At 47.8% G+C, this 16,552-nt stretch overlaps 1 protein-coding gene across 1 annotated transcript in view; it reads right to left on the bottom strand.

Moving 5' to 3' along the window:
• Nucleotides 1-16,552, bottom strand: part of KIF26B (kinesin family member 26B) — a 442,287-nt gene that overhangs the window by 264,831 nt on the left and 160,904 nt on the right. The window contains exon 3 of the mRNA XM_027612815.2: nt 12,762-13,298. Coding sequence (XP_027468616.1) covers nt 12,762-13,298 — 537 coding nt within the window. The remainder of the gene's footprint in view (nt 1-12,761; nt 13,299-16,552) is intronic.

Raw genomic sequence — 16,552 nt, 5'->3', positions numbered from 1 at the left:
CCCTGGAGGGATCTTTCCTCATCTTTACTTCCCAGCTCCTGACACCTGGCACATGGTGGGCATCCCGAAAGGCCAAATGAATGAAAATACCGACTTGAATATATTCTCCAGCTGAACTGTTTTTCTCCTCCCAGGATCTGAGAGTGACATTCGTCGTAGGTGAGGCTGAGGAGGTTATTCATCACTTATCAAAGGATGGCTTTAAAAGGAGGTTGTTTCAAGGAGGAACGGCTCTTGAAGCCAGGTCAGTGGGATCCCCATGACCCTTGCAGTGTTTATGGACGGGGCGGGGGAAGGGGGCAAGATTCTTCTGCATGGTGGGTGGTCAGAGCCCAGTTCTCCTCAGAGCTGCAATCCAGCTGGGCAGCAGGAGTCCCGTGAGCCCGCCCCAGTAGTCTGGGTCATAGCTCCCGCCCACCATCGAGGACACCAGAGTCACTGGGTGCCCTCCCTTCCCCCACACATGTGGACACATTAGCACAGGTAAAGGAGACACAATTGGAACAGCTCATCATCCCTCAGTGACTTCCTACCCCGAGACACACTGATAACAGGCAAAACCCTACCTCAAGCATGGTGTTTTGTTTTTATCCCCAGGAACTAGTACGGTGCCCAGCTCAAAAAATGTTTGCTGAAGGGATGAGTACATGATTGACTTTATACGGTGCGGGGGTAACACGGTGACACTGCTTTTGATGTCTAGGTATTGAAAAGACACAATGGTCCAGTGGAGAAGATGCTGAATTAGAGTCAGAAGAGTCGGGTCCTGGAAGAATTAATTGTATAACGGTCTCTTGCTTCTCTTATTGCCTAGCCTCATCGGTCCCCACCTCCAACACCCAATGCAGCCTCGCGTCTAATCCCCAGACTCGCAGTCACAGCTGTCTCCAGACCAAGGGGCCCAGCAGCTCACCACCCACGTGGCAGCCCACACAGACCGGGGGTCACCCCCCGCCAGCCTCTTCCTTGTCCCCCAACTCACCAATCCTCCAGGCCTTCAGGCCTTATTCTAAACATCTGTCGAATCTGTCACCCCTCATCCAAGCCCTCTGCTTGCTACCCCTCACCACCCCCCAGACCAGCGACCCCCACTTCCCTATTCGCAGCAGCACACACCCCCACTATCCCCTGCACAGGATTTCTCCCTGCCTATGACAGCGGAGGGGTGAAGCCCCCGCTCTGCCCATTTTCCATGTATCACCTCCTCCCCTGCCTCTTCTCCAGCTCCCGGCACACCATTCCATGACATCCCCGAGCCTTTCCGTCTCTGCTCCTCCTTCCATCTTCTTGGAAGCTCTTCCCCAGATTGCCTTCCTGACGATACCTAGCAGGGGGTGTAGATTCAGGGTGCTATGATGTACAAGTGCCCAGAGAGTTTAAATGCTGGCTTCTATTAAGCTGCATGTACTTACAATATATGTACATCCAGTGGATGATGTTTAGATAGAGATTACGCTAGCAACATACATACCTTATTAAACATTTAATGAGTAGTTGCTGTAATTAATACATTCACACCAATTAACCCCAAAGGCTGCATTGGTTTGTTTTCCACTTAGACTATTACATAGTTGGAAGTTAGCAGCCACTTAGAAGAGGTCGAAGGTTTGCAACATTTCAACAAGTGACTTTCTTGTTAATTGCTCTATTTTTGTTCCTACAGCCTTTTCTGCCAAATCTTCGGCACCAACTGCTCACATATGATGGAATCGACTGATTTTCATTGCAGGTCCTTTTATTTCCTTTGCTAGCCACCCTCAGAGATGCAAATAAAAGATGACAAATTCAAAATAGAGGGGTGTGATGGGGGGAAAGGTATGAATAATTTACAGGATAATTAGGTGTTAGAACTCTCTAGAGGTGATTGCACAATCTAAAATAAAAAAGAGGGACCCCTGGGTGGCTCAGTTGGTTAAGTGTCTGTCTTTGGCTCAGGTCATGATCCCAGGGTCCTGGATCAAACCCCACATCAGGCTTCCTGCTCCACGGGGAGTTTGCTTCTCCCTCTGCCTCTCCCCCTGCTCGTACTCTCTCTCATTGTCTGTCGCTATCTCCATCTCTTCTCAAATAAATAAAATCTTAAAAAAAAAAAAGATACTCATCACAAGAAGACTATCAAAACTGAGCTATACCACCCTCAGATGTAAGGGATGCCTCCGCCTCGGGATTCACCACGTGTCAGCACTGGGTGTGCGTTGTTCTGTCGTGCAAATGTCACCTTTCCATGTGCCGTGTGACTGTGGGTGGCAGAGAACCATGCTCCACAAGTAGTCCATGCGTGCTGGGTTTTGTAGAACTTCTCAGTATGTAATCTCATTTTGCAACTCTGTGTGTGTGTGTGTGTGTGTGTGTGTGTGTGTGTGTGTGTGTGTGTAAAATTTCATTTAAATCCAGTGCTTAGAATCAAAACTAAATTTTAGGATGAATAAACCTAACCCTCAAAGCAATCTGAGCAGACGGACACTCCAGAAGTGGATATCGACATTTTGTGTGGTCAGAATGTTACTCAGCTAATACGCAGGTGAGGCCCGGTTCACTCACAGATCGGGGTGCTCTCTCCACGGGCTCAAAACAAGAGTTCCGTTTTTACTTTTGAAAGGCTTGTGGACCAATGGACACTGACTTTGAACATACGTTACTCTGTGAAATTAAGGGCCACATTATTGACAAGGAAATGGGCCTGTTTCCTTTTATTAATCTTAGGGAATTAACTTACAATGAGATTCTAAGTTCAGCCCAGTCTACCTCTTAGGTAAGCCAAAGGAGGTCTCACTAGATGATGGCATTGCTTACACAGCCTTTTTTGTTTGGGGTTTTGGGGTGGGGTTTTTTTTTTTTTTGGCCCATCTTTGTCTCAAGCTTTGTCCCCACCACCTCCCCACCTCCCAGTGAGATGTGACACGGGGCATTTATCTGCACCACCGTGCAGAGCAATCCGACATGAGACCCAACTTGGAAGTTCTGGCGACCCAGAATTGCCCGAAAACAGGGTTCATCGGGTGTGTCATGGGTGTCCCTCCCCGGGACGGCTGCGTATTTGAGCAATCGGAGGAACTGGCCCCTGCCCTCAGCAGGGCGATGAGGGGCAGGGACATGTGTACAGGAAATGGGCGTTTGAATCCCAGCTCTGGCATTTCCTAGCTGCGTGACCTTGGGCAGGTCACTTGACATTTCTGGGCCTCGGTCTGTCATCTGCAATTCCTGGGGGTGGCCTGCCCATCCTGCTTCCATTGGTCTGTGGGTCGGTGTGCTTTCACAAAAAGGGAGTATGTCATGAACAGACTCATGGGCTCCATCCTCCCAGCCTAATCCATGGGAACCAGGGGCAGCCAGCCTTGCTAAGGTGGTGAAAACCGTCACCACCAGATTGGTTCAGATTGGTCATGTAATTACAAAACTGGCCACAGCCTTGAAAGCAGATGTGCGTTTGCTTCTCAAATGGCACCTTTTTTCTCCCCACGGTCATCCCAGGCCTCAGATAAGCTGCTGAAGGGACATATTAACCCTTTGAGGCCACTGGTGCAGCAGTCATGTACTAAATGATCTCCAGAGTCCTAAAAATGGTGACTAATATGTGTCCTAAACACCCAAATTACTCCCTGGGAATGACTTAGGCACATGAAATATGTGACTCATTAACTGATCCCCACAAATACCTCTTTAAGATCGAGGCACGCTTATTTGTCACGCTAAAGACGGCCAGCACAGTCAAATCTCAGTTTGAAAGCAATTTGGTGTGTGCCTGGGGTGGGGTAGGTAAGGAGACTTCAATTTTCCAATTTATTGGAGATTCCAAATTATATAATAATTGTACAAGACTCTTATTTTATAAATAAAGATATAAGTAAATAATAAGAAAGCACCTGTATTAACGATTGTATGTTACCGCAGGCATATAAATAACAAGAATGAGGGCGCCTGCGTGGCTCAGTCGGTTAAGCGTCTGCCTTTGGCCCAGGTCATGATCTCGGGGTCCTGGGATCGAGCCTCACACTGGGCTCCCTGCTTAGCAGGGAGACTGCTTCTTCCTCTCCCTCTGCCTCTCCCCCGCTCATGCTCTCACGTGCGCGCTCTCTCTCTCTCAAATAAATAAAATCTTAAAAAAACAAACAAACAAACAAGAATGAAAGACCTGAGTACTCTATTTTAAAGTGTTTGTCCAGTAAGAACTATGATCTAGGCCTGAATTACTCAATATTTCAAATTAACTCCAAAATAATGAGGATTTAGTCTTTTCGGATTATTCTAAATGTTACCTCTCTACTATCCTGTAGAATTTTAAATGAAACAAGTGTATATATGGCCTCCCCTCTTTCCTTATAAAGGTCTTCAGATACAAAGAAAATTGGTCCACAAGCCTTTCAATATTTTACCAATTTGTTCCCTCCTGGTGGGAAGAGATCATTCTGCTTAGAATCCGACCTTCTCACATCAGCTGTGGTGATATGGAAAGCTGGGGTTTGGCAGAGGTGGCTGGTGTTGTCTGAGTCGGTGAGTACCATTTATTTCACGTGTTTGGTATTCACTGTAGGTCTGGGTCTTGTTTCCTCAACTATCACTGGTTCTTATGGTGGAAGAGCAGACCCTGGTTCCATTCAGTCTCGAGTCTTGAACCTGAGCTGGCTGGAGGAAGCTGGCTCTCTGGCTTCTAGTCGCTGAACTGAGGGCCCACCATGTGTCAGACACAGCCCATCATCTCGTATTGTGCCCCTCACAGCTCTGCAACTGTGAGCTTTGCAGAGAAGAAACCCCGGACACATGACAGCCAGGAAGCCCACTAGATAGAGGTCACCCCACACAGTCGGCAAGGACGCTGGGCTCTTATTTCTGGTGCATGAGCAGCAAATCTAGCGTGACCCAACATCGAGTGCCTCATTGTTTGAGACTTGGATAAAATCGTTGATAAGTATCAGCATCAGACTTTCCCAAAAACTCTGTTTACTTTGTCATTAAAAAGGGAAAAAAAAAGGCGGTGGCTGACGTTACCCCTTTGACCAATTCACTGTGGCTGGTGGGTGTTCTAGTTCTCTTCCTCAACTCCGTAAAGAAAGTAAATATGTCGCCTGAGGAAACCAGACTGGGGAGGCTGGTTCCAACGAGGGAGGATGTGGGAAGCTATTTAAAACAAAAGATAACTGTGAAAATCCAGTTCCAGAGAATCTTCTCTCTGACCATGATCCTCAGCGCCGCCCTCCCCCCCAGCCCAGCCTGGGAGAGCTGGAGGGAGAGGAAAGGTGGTCCCCAGGCTCGGGAGACAATCGTCCCCATGCCCGCCACCTCTCACCCCCCACCCAGGAAAGGGAGGCGTAACTAAGAAATACTGTCTTCAGGGGCACAGACCTTACCCACTATCTCTATTCTCCTTCTGGGGCCTAGAAATATTTCTAAAGGAAAAAATAGATACAGACCGGGGCGCCTGGGTGGCTCAGTCGTTAAGGGTCTGACTTCGGCTCAGGTCATGATCCCAGGGTCCTGGGATCGAGCCCCGCATCAGGCTCCCTGCTCAGCGGGAAGCCTGATTTTCCCTCTCCTGCTCCCCCTGCTTGTGTTCCCTCTCTTGCTGTGTCTCTCTCTGTGAAATAAATAAATAAATACAGACAGACAGAGACAGACAGACAGACAGACCATCCCACCACAATTTAACCCAAACCACCAGTTCGGTCAGTAGAAAAAGCCTGGAAACCCTCCCACAGAGGTCAGAGGAGGTCCTCAACTGAAGCTGACCTCCCCCCCCGGGGTGGTGGACCTGGAAGTGCTGTTCACAGCTGCACCTGTGGTTGGGACGGTGCAAACGGACTCTGAACATATTTCATAAGCCCAGAAGAAGAGGTTATTCCACAACAAGCCCATGTCTGTAAGTTGGTCACTCAACCTTGTCTCTGTGTATAGTTTTCTCTCTGGCTTTTGAGGTGTTCCCTCCATCAGCGTCAGGGTGTCTGTGGGTACGACACCTCGCTGCTTCCTTGGCTATTCTTTTGTTAAAGATTTTATTTATTTGCTTATTTATTTAGAGTGAGCAGGGGGAATGGCAGAGGGAGAAGGAGAGAGAGAATCTCCAGCAGACTCCATGCTGAATGTGGAGCCTGATGTGGGGCTCGATTCCAGGACCCTGAGATCACGACCTGAGCCGAAACCAAGAATCAGACTCAACCGACCAAGCCACTCAGGTGCCCCTGCCTCTCTTGGCTTTACCCTTTGTATCTCCGCCCCCTCCAGCTTAATATCTCTCCAAATGAAGGACATGCACAAGGCTCCTTCACTGCTGACCCCTGTAAACATGTGCACCTGCTCCTTTTTCCGCAGTGACTCAGCTTGAAAGGGACATGGCAGCCCACACCTCCCAGCCCTGTCTCCCCCGTTCATCCATCTTTCTATCCATCTGTTACCTCTCTGTAGTAGGCTGCATAGTGGCCCCCCAATTTCACTAAGAACTCATGATCTGTGCCTTTATTTGGAATTTGGTCTTTGTGGATGTAATTAGTTAAGGATTGCAATGAAGTTGTACTGGGTTAGGGTGGTCGCTTAATCCAATGACCGGTGTCCTTATAATAAAAGGAGAGGACACAGAGAGTCCCCAGAGGAGAATCTGGGGAAGTCAGGAACCAGAGCGAAGCAGCCACAAGCCAAGGGACTCCTGCGGCCACCAGGACACTGGAAGAGACAAGGAAGTGTTCCTCCCTAGAGTCTTTGGAGGGAAAATGACTCCACCTTGATCTGGGACTTTTAGCCTCCCAAGCTATGACAGAATACGGTTTCCGTTGTTTGAAGCCGCCTCGTTTGTGGTAGTTTCTTATGGCAGCTTTAGGAAACTGATACACTATCTAGTCTATAATCTAACTATCATCTGTCTGTCTGTCATTTGCCCACCTTCATTGTTCTCACTGCCCATAAACTGTTCTTTAAAGCTGTGGTTCTTGACCCTGGCAGCTCAAACCCAGGCCTGGGTCCCATCCCCAGATCTTCTGATTCACTTGGTCTGGGGTGTGGCTCAGGCATTGGTGGTTTGTTAAAGCTCTCTCTTCTGTCCCTAAATCACCTCTGGCTCTGATTGTCCTGCCTCCTTCTTACAAGGACCTTTGCCATAACACTGGACCCATCCAGATAATCCGGGGTGATCTCCCCGCAAATCCTCAATGGAATCATAACTGCCAAACCCCTCCTACTATGTAAGGAAATATATCCACAGGCTTCCTTTTCCAGGTATTAGGATGTAAACATCTGGGGGGCGGGGGTGGGGTTGGGCGTATTCAGCCTATCTCACCAAGTAAGGGAGTGTTTTTTGAAATTTCCTGTTAAAGTTTAGGTGTTCGCTTCAGACTACGGTCCCGCCCATATCCATAAGATAGGATGACCTTCTTAGATTTTCACCCTGAGCTCATATCCTTCAGAAACGCTCTGTCCATGACGGAATATACACACTGCTTCCTTTACTGTGTTCCATTTGTCAGAAAGCATAAAGATAAATAATACTCCCCTGACCATCTATAAATAGGTGGAAACAAAAACCTATCATGTTTTTTAAAAACCGTTTTGATGTCAGAATTTGTCAAATGGCGACATCTCATGCTATTGCACTCGCTGGGCAGAAGGAACCGGAAATAGGCAGCCAGTGGACACCAGGGCTGGCCCGAGCAGGGCACTGTGCATATTTCAGGGGACAAACGGGCGAGTAAAGAACGTGAATGAGAATCCTCTGCTCCCGGCTGGCTACAAACACCCATCCCCGGATCCTGCCTGCAAAGAGACTCGGCAGGAAGGAGCACAGGTCCGCCTCCTCCCGCAGGCTCAGCTACACGAGAACTTGTGCTCCTGGTTTCCATGAACACATCAGAAGAAAAGACTCTGAGACCTGGGGTAGTAGCGAGCAGAATCTTTCTTTCCTCTTGCAGGGGCATTGGGAAGTCCTCCATAAAAAGGGCCAGCACCGGGGCTCCTGGGTGGCTCCATCAGTTAAGCATCTGCTTTCGGCTCAGCCCATGATATCAGGGTTCTGGGATCGAGTCCCAAGGTCGGGCTCCCTGATCAGCAGGGAGCCTGTTTCTCCCTCTGCCTCTTTCCTTCCTTTGTACTCTCTATTAAATAAAATCTTAAAAAAGAAAAAAAAGGGGGGCCAGCCCCATGTCCTCCCAAGGCTTCTGGCCTCTGAAGAGCGAGCAGAGGTACCGCAGAGGTCTTACAGCTCGGCAGACCTTGACTCCTTTTAGGCTGGTGTCACTACTGCATTCCTCTTGCCGGTGACCTAAAATGTAGACTCCAGTAACGCCTGTGCTTACGAGGCACGATCAATTCTAGAGATAAAATAGAGGTAATCCCACACCGACTTCAGCCAGAGTTCAGTCTACCATTGTCTGACACTGATTCCAATGGATGCTTTTTGAGAAAGCAGGATGATTTTTACCAAAGTCATTTTCCTTTGACTCAAGGAACACATGTCAAATACTTCGTCATGTTAATGATCCATTATGGATATATTACTCATGTATTAATCTAACATCATCTTAAATTTTCTTGACACGTCCTCTTTACCGAAGTGCCATGAAATAAAGTTCTTCTGTCCCTTCGAATGCACCTACATTGAGTGTGACATCAAATGCCCCCTGGATTCTTTGCACGGCATCCAAGAATTTATTAAGTATCGTTAAGATATTTCAGGTTAAAGATTCACTTGGCACCAATTAACCAGTTGGCTTCCACCAAAAATCTTGGGGTCTGGATAGGTCTTCTAGCCCCGACTTTTTTCCTGAACCTAGGGCCAGTCATGAGAAACACTGTTAGTGTCCCCCCCGAGATCGACATTTTCTCGAAGGAGCAGCAATTTCTGCACGTGCTAGTTGCTGTGGCGGACATAAGAATAAAAAGCATCCGTGTTCTCAATGAGTCTGTAATCTAGCCAGAGGGATCAAACTAAGATTCAGGAAACTCTGAACAAAGAAGAATTTCTTATCTCTCATCCTCGGGCTTCTCTTCTGGCAAATGAGAGGATTCAAATAGATCACGAATACTGGTATCCCTGCCTTAATGTTCATAAAATATTTTCATATCTTTCTGGACAACAACTCTGTTGTCCAACAAACTTACAAGGTGGGGGGGGTTCCATGGGTGAGGAAATAAATTAAGATGTTAAGCTACTAAGCTGAAGTTCAACGAGCGCTGGAGCCACAGACTTGAGCCCTTGGTGAGAAGGTCTCCGAGTCTCCCACCCTGATGCAAAAGACAGCAACCATTCTACTGGATTCTGTGATTCTGGATTGGAATATGAACATTCTATGGTTTCTGAGCATTATGTGGGTACAGTCTCTCCTGCAATTATTTACCATAATGAACAGAAATCAGGCAAAAGCAGCTGCTGTTCAAAAAGATGAAATTAATCTGTGGTTGACTACAAGGAAGTCACATGTTTTCAAAGTCAAAACCCATGTGATCCATGGAAAGTTCTAGAGCATTTTCTGCTTCCCACATAATGTATACAGACTGTGTTAACTGTCTACAAGCTCATCGAAGAAAGCCTTTCCAGGAAAGACAATTGAAGGTTGCTTCTTGAAGACTGTGGGTAACGGGGAGCTTGAGGAATTTGAGGGACCTCTATCTGACCCATGTGAAGGACTTCCCCTGTCAGTGTTGGAAAGCCTGTCCTTGTGTCTGTCACCCTCCCTGCACTGAAACGGCAAAGGGCAGTGTCCTCCTCTCCTTCGCTTCCGCAGGCCCCGGGCCCATGGGTGTGGAGCAGAACTCTCAGCAGCAACAAAGCCTAGATGCTTCTCTGCCCAGGGAACCGCTCTGGCACCCGGCCAGAGGGCTCTCTGCTCTGTAGGGAGGGAAGTGGGAGTGTGGATGGGCAGGAAAAGTGAGGTCAGCTTTCAGTGCAATCAACCATCTCTGCTGAACTGGCTAGACTGTGAGCTGCAGAATATTTACTGCAGGGAGGTGTCCATAACGGGAGACATTCAGTCTGGCCAGACCCAGATCACCCAGCCCCAGGCATTGGGATGACACACTCACGACACGGGGACGCTGATTCGCAGCCAGGCACCAAATCTCTTTATCCCAGACAGATACCCTCTGATCCCTTTATCAGTCTGGGGGAAAGGCATGAATTAGTCTGCTCTGGAGTTGGAGAGGAGCCATCAAATTTACCCAGAAAAATCTCAAGTTGGTGGCTTGCATGAATCATCCTTAGACCATACCAACATGCCCTTGCCCACAGGCTGGAGTGCGAGCCCTTCTGAGTGCTCTCAGAGCAAGCTGGGCAGCTCTCACCACCTCTGCGTTCACCTCCCTGGCTGATATTGAGCGGTTCACCTGCTTCGTCTCCTGAGGACCACATGACCCATGGCAGGAGCCCCACCAACACCCAGCAGATGTCCCGCACTTGATTAGAGCTTAATAAACATGTGTTACTGTACCGGAGATTCTTTCTCATCAACGGTGGAAGAAGAGGAGGAGCAGAAAGAATCATAGCACAAATAAGAGAAATGCACCAATAATCCTCAAACTTGCTTACAAGCAGCATCTTCACTGGCCCCCACCCCACCCCCCAACACATACAAACTTTCCTAACACTTTGACCATTTTATATGAGAGCAAGTCCTTCTGCCCCTGCTCATTAGTGCTGGATGGCAGCTGAGTCTTCCAGCTAGCACCTGATATATGTTAGAAGTGCTTTGGGGCCCAGGGAAATGAAACATGAGTTGTCTGTGTAACATGAGCACGTGGCTAGCACAACCTGGGATGTGTTGAAAATATGACCTGGGGAGAAGAATGTGAGCCGGAGCATTTTATTTATAGTAGCGAAAACCTAAACTCTAGTAATTGGCACTTGGTTATATAAATCAGGCCATACTCAGATAATGGATCATATTTATATAATGGCTTATTATGCTACCATTAAGGGTCATATTTTAGAAAACCATATAATGGCACGGGAAAATGCACCCAGTATATTAAGCGAAAAGCCGATGACAGAATTAAACATCATCACAATTTTATAAATTGTGTTCCTATAAAATACTGGGAGAACATGCGCCCAAGTGTTACAGAGTCTATTTCTGGGTGAGGTTGACTTTTAAAATCATACTTATGCTTTTTTGTATATTTTGCATGTTATTTTACAGTAACCCTATTACTTTTTGTAGTTTTCAAAATAATATATTTAAAATCTCAAACAGAAAATGTATGTGATTCAGCAATGGGAGGGGGCAAGTGTATTCAGGCCCCCTAGGAAGCCCCATCAGGGTGCCACTAGCTCATCATCAGATTCATGCCATGACCCAGAACATTCCAGCTAAAAGTAAAGTGGCAGGTAGGCCCCTGGAAGTCAGGATAGGAGTGGTTTTCTTTGTATGCCATGCCTGAAAAGGAGCCAGATCCGGGAAAGATGTTGATAGGACACTGCTCTGGGATACAGTGGTAAAGTTGGGAGCAGCTGAGGGGAGGGAAACCTGCTCCCCCAATCAGGGGCGAGTCGGTGCTGGCTCTGTTAGCAACTGTGGGGCTGCAGGTCCTTCGATTTCCCCGTCCACACAGGAAAGATCCAACATCTGTCCTGCCTGCTCACAGGCCCACCGTGAGGTTACATAAAATGACGCACACGCTATATTTCATAAACTCCAAAGCACCCACCCAATAAATGAAGTTGGGCAGTCCAAGAATGCTAACTTCTTAAGATAATGATCCAGGCTCCCCACATTCCTTCAAGATATCAAGAGAAGCCATCTACACTCTAGAATAAAGTCACCAGGATTTTGATCAGCCACATTTAACTCATTTTATGTTTCCCTGCATCTTTGCCCCATGTAACAAAAATGATGCTGTGTTTGCTCAACTTGCTTCTTTTCTCTCCTGGACACATGGACAGACTGACTTTCCCAGCCTCCCCTGCAGGAAGGGGAGGCCAAACACCTGGACTTTTGCCCCTGGAATGTGGATGGAAGTTACCTATGCCCTTTCCAGGAGCCCCCCTCCTGCCCCCCATGTCCCTCTGTGAGATTCTCCACAATCTCATTTTTCCCTCATTTCTTGGCCACTTGTGCAAGATCTGGTGGCAGACTCTGAGGCTTCTGGAAAATGGTGACATGGAGACCAGTGGAAGGCCACGCACCAAACACCCGGTACAACAGGACCATGAGTAAGAAGTACCCTGAGATCATCTGTTACACCAGCTAGCCTCCCTGACTAACACACTCTATGACCATGGCCACCTCTCCATTCCACAGTGACTGTCAATGCTTTCTGCTGCTTCCCACATGCCTGATGCAGGGTACACAGATGCATATGGTAAACCCAACTGTTATCCAACAGAAAACTCACCCAAGAGAAATTAAGACAATTTTGTTTTAGATTCCTTGACAGATTTAGGACCTGTTCTCTTATTTCTTTAGGGAAACTTGGGAGTATGTGCTCATTTCAATAACTGCAAAGAGAATATAAGAAAATGGGAAAACACTTTCGGTAAACCTTATCCCAACTGTATTTAAAGTGAGTTGCAAACAAAAAAGTGTTATGGTCCATCAAGGCAGAAGAGGTTAGGAAGGGAGTCTACACCTCTTCCAGAAGGTCCAGACAGTGGAAGCAGAGTGCTAGAGAGATCACTGGTCCCTCAGACATTTTCTCTTTATTTAGCAACACCCGGTGGGGCCACGTGGAGGCATTAGGCTCTGAGTTGGGGAGTTCCCAGAAGGAAAAGAGCAAAGGCAGGGAGTGCTGCCCACATCTCTGTTTTGACTCCAACCAAACTTACTCTAACTTGTTCAGAGGCCACTTACCTGGTATGGATACAGGGTGACCCCATTGGTTCTCGACAGGGACCAGGTGCCATCCAGGTACTGGTGAGCCTGGATGGCCACTGAGTTGAGGATGTTCCCATTGCTGGGACTGGTGGCCATCTGGAGGCTGACCTTGGCCTGGTGGGTTGGGGACCCACTTTTTTTCTCGGCCCCATTGCTGACCCCAAGGCTGTTGGGTTTGCTGCTATGCTTGTTGCTGATGAAAGCCGTGTAGTTGGAGGAGGCACAGGGAGCAGGCACGAAGGCCCACTCTCTGGGCTGCTGGAGCCCACCCCCGGGCCGGGGACCCACCAGGGTGGGCATGTTGGAGAGCGGTGGGGGCGAGCCAGGGGAGCCTTCATAGTGCTCGCTGTCAGCTGCCTGTTCCAAGGTCAGCACCATCTGGATGGCCTCCTGCTTCAGCTGGTTCAGGTGTGTGGTACAAACGTCACAGCGGTTGTCCTTGTCATTCCACGCTTTCCGGATGGTGTTGGGGACCTGGAGCTTGTCGTGAATCACAGCCGAGAAAGCAGGGTCCTAGACACACAAGCAAAAAAAAAACAGGAGAACCTATCACTCAAGGCTGGTAAGTGCGATTCACACTAGAGTTAAGCCCTAGATGAAGCCAGAGTTGAACTGTCTGATAGACATCCAACAGAGATGAGCAGCCAGACTGGCAGGACAGCCTCTGGTGGACAAACACAGGTGACGAATGTAAGATTATGACGGTGCAGACATTAAGGAACAACTTAAAAAAAAAAAAAAAAAGATGTCTAAGCCAGGATAGTCAAATAAGAACATTCCAGATTCTTTTCCTTGTGTCCGCTAAGGAATTACAGCCATGCCTGGCTCTCCCCAAGGTGTTCCCTAAGAAGGGGGGAGTGCAGTCATTCTGGACTGAGGCATGTGGTCCCCTGGTTCCCTGTGGCCCTTGGAACATTGGTAATTGGTGGAGATTCCGTTCTAAGAAAGTCTTGGCCTCATCAGTACTGTGTGCTAAGTGCCACCAGAAGAAAACCAAACGGAAAGGATTCTGGACCAGAGACCCAGCCTGCTCCAGCAGCCTAGCAAGGTCTGAAGATTCACTGATTAACATTTGCTCATGGCAAGCTGGATACATGTGCCTGATATCCTGACCGATTCAAAGAAAAATGTCTCCTTGGCAAGCAGTCCAAGATACTGTTCCCCACAAACTTCATCTACAACGAATATTCAAAATTCTTTAGCTCAGAAACCCTTATCTCAAAGCAATCAAAAACTGAACTGAAGGAGGACGATTTCTTTCCTTTACTTTATGTGATTTTTACAGGACAACGGGACTTCACAGAGAAACAAGTGCTAGGAGTATTAACTGGTTACCAGAATATTCGATTCTAGTTCCAGCTTTGCTACTAATTAGATGTGTGACCTTGGATAAGCTACTTAGCCTCACTGAGACCCTCATCTGTCACATGAGGCCATGGCCTCTCCTGTGGTAAGGTCCTTCCAGCTCCGTGACTCTGATTGTGGAGAAATTGGGACAAGAGAGTAGTTCTGTATATTATATGGTTAGAGCCATACGCCACCTCGGGGCGGGGGTGGGGGGGCCTGATCAAACTTCTGAGATCCAATATTTTTTTGCAAATAATGGATGAAGCTCATCTCTAGGCTTGCTTTCCTCTAGGACATTAGAAGAAAACCTGCCCTTCTGAGACCTACTGTCAGCTTTTATGGGATGGAAGCTCCTCAGGACTGAATGGAGTCTGACGAGCTGTGTGGGGCAGCCGGGGTGGGCAGGAAGATTGGCAGTGGGAGGGCTGTTTGTAATGAGGGCCCATCTTGAGTGTGGGCTGCAGCATTTTGTTTTCCCTGTTCAACTACCCTGAAGGGCTCCTCAGCATGCACTGATTAACTGATTAATAAATCACGAGGTCTCTTTATACAGCAGCAGCAAGGAGTGGCTCACAAGGCAGAAACTCAAGACCGTGGTATAAATGACAGGAAATAATAGGAGGTCAAGGTTGACCAAGTCTGGTTGACAAAGTGATTCGAACCATATGAGACTTGCCTCGTGGCAACCTTCTCTCTGACTGCTGATTTGCACAGAGTCACATCACAACTCAGAGCATGCGGCACCCAAATGGGCAAACAGGGCCCCTCAGGGACCACATTCGAGCAGACCTTCGCTTCTGTTTTCAGATAAGGAAACTGAGCTCCAAAAGGGTTAAAAGCTTGGATGACGCCCAGCTTTCTCGACCACTAGTTCATGGTTTTCAGAGCCGAAGAGTCATATTCCTCCCTGGACTCGTATTTTTTTGCACGGACATATAAAGTTTTCACCTCGTCCATCTAGGAAGTGTTCATTCACTCAAAAGAAATTTATTTGAGCCTCCATATGCCAAGTTAGAGTTGCTTGCTTTTTCTTTTTAAGATTTTATTTACTTATTTGAGAGAGAGAGAGAGAGCGTGCACAAGCATGCAGAGGAAGAAGGAGAAGCAGACTCCCCACTGAGAAGGGAGCCCAATATTAGGGTTCTATCCCAGCACTCCGAGATCATGACCTGAGCTGAAGGCAGATGCTCACCCAACTGAGCCACCCAGGCGTCCCCATGTCTCTTGCTCTTTCTAACATTACATAATGAGAATTTTCCCTTTTTGATAAATGTCATTTGAAAATGTGATTTTAATGACCATACATATTTTAGCCTTTAGTTGTTTCAAAGGCCAATTACTTATCCAGGTTCTACTACATAATTGGAGATAGTGTAAGAAATCAGAGACTGGCCTTCAAGAGCAATCCACAAACCCATGGCTTACGCTTTCAAGGGCACCAAACCTATTTGGTTTCACGACACCTCGAATTAATTGCTGATTTAGAGTATTTGTATTAAGTCAAGCATCAGGAAGAAGTGTCACAGCAAGGAGGCAGATACGAGACTAGTCCCATCCACACATCACAGTTCATTTTAGATCCTTGAAGAATCTGGATTTAACTTGACATCTGCAGCTGGGGAAAAGGGCCACATCCATGGACAGAAGAGGCATGAGCCCGCTTCTAAGGACTCCTTTTCTTTGTTTTTACTGCCCTCCCTTGAAGTAGCGCCTTCTTTACCCAGCCTATTGCCGTTTGCTGCTCAACTTCTAACATTTAATAAATAATGTATGTTGGCCAGGCCCCGCACCTGGCTGAGGGCCTAAGGCTGCATGAAAACAATTCCTGTCTCCCGTGAGTCCACAGTCCAGGGAACCTTCTTGGTTCCTGGATGCCACCTCCAGTCCAGAACCAATCAACACCCACTGGGAGGACACGCGGACCTCTGCGCTCCCCTCCCGGTTCCCAAGGCGTCAACAAAATCATCCATGAGCCCTGCAGCGGGGCCCCACTAGCAGAGAGCGATGGACGCGGCCACAGATGCCAGGAAGTAGCAAAGAGCCACTGGGGTCTCATTCAGAGGAAAGCTGAGATTGATTCTTGAAGGAGTATGCAACTGCTGGCTGATATCAGAGGTGTTCCCTAAATTAGACAACCCTGGCTCCAAAACCCTCTGGGCGTTCTTATCCTCAGAAGGCCTTGGTAGGTCAAGAGATGGAGCTTGTGGAAACGAAAACCCTTTGCACATGTTTGTCCATACATTATACATATTTTAGTGGAACTCAAAACTCCAAAGAGGGTCGGTCAACAGACACCGCTTTCTGTAAGCGGTGGAATAAAGAGGATGCTGCTTCAGGGGAGGGGAGTCCTCGATAGGGAAGGCTCACACGCGCCAACCTTTTCTGTCACAGACACACAAAGGCCTGCATGGCCCAGGGGA

The sequence above is a fragment of the Zalophus californianus genome, chromosome 10, assembly GCF_009762305.2.
Source record: "Zalophus californianus isolate mZalCal1 chromosome 10, mZalCal1.pri.v2, whole genome shotgun sequence".
Lineage (NCBI taxonomy): Eukaryota > Metazoa > Chordata > Mammalia > Carnivora > Otariidae > Zalophus > Zalophus californianus.
The sequence above is the reverse complement of the archived record's forward strand: the minus strand, read 5'-3'. Positions and strand labels throughout refer to the sequence as shown.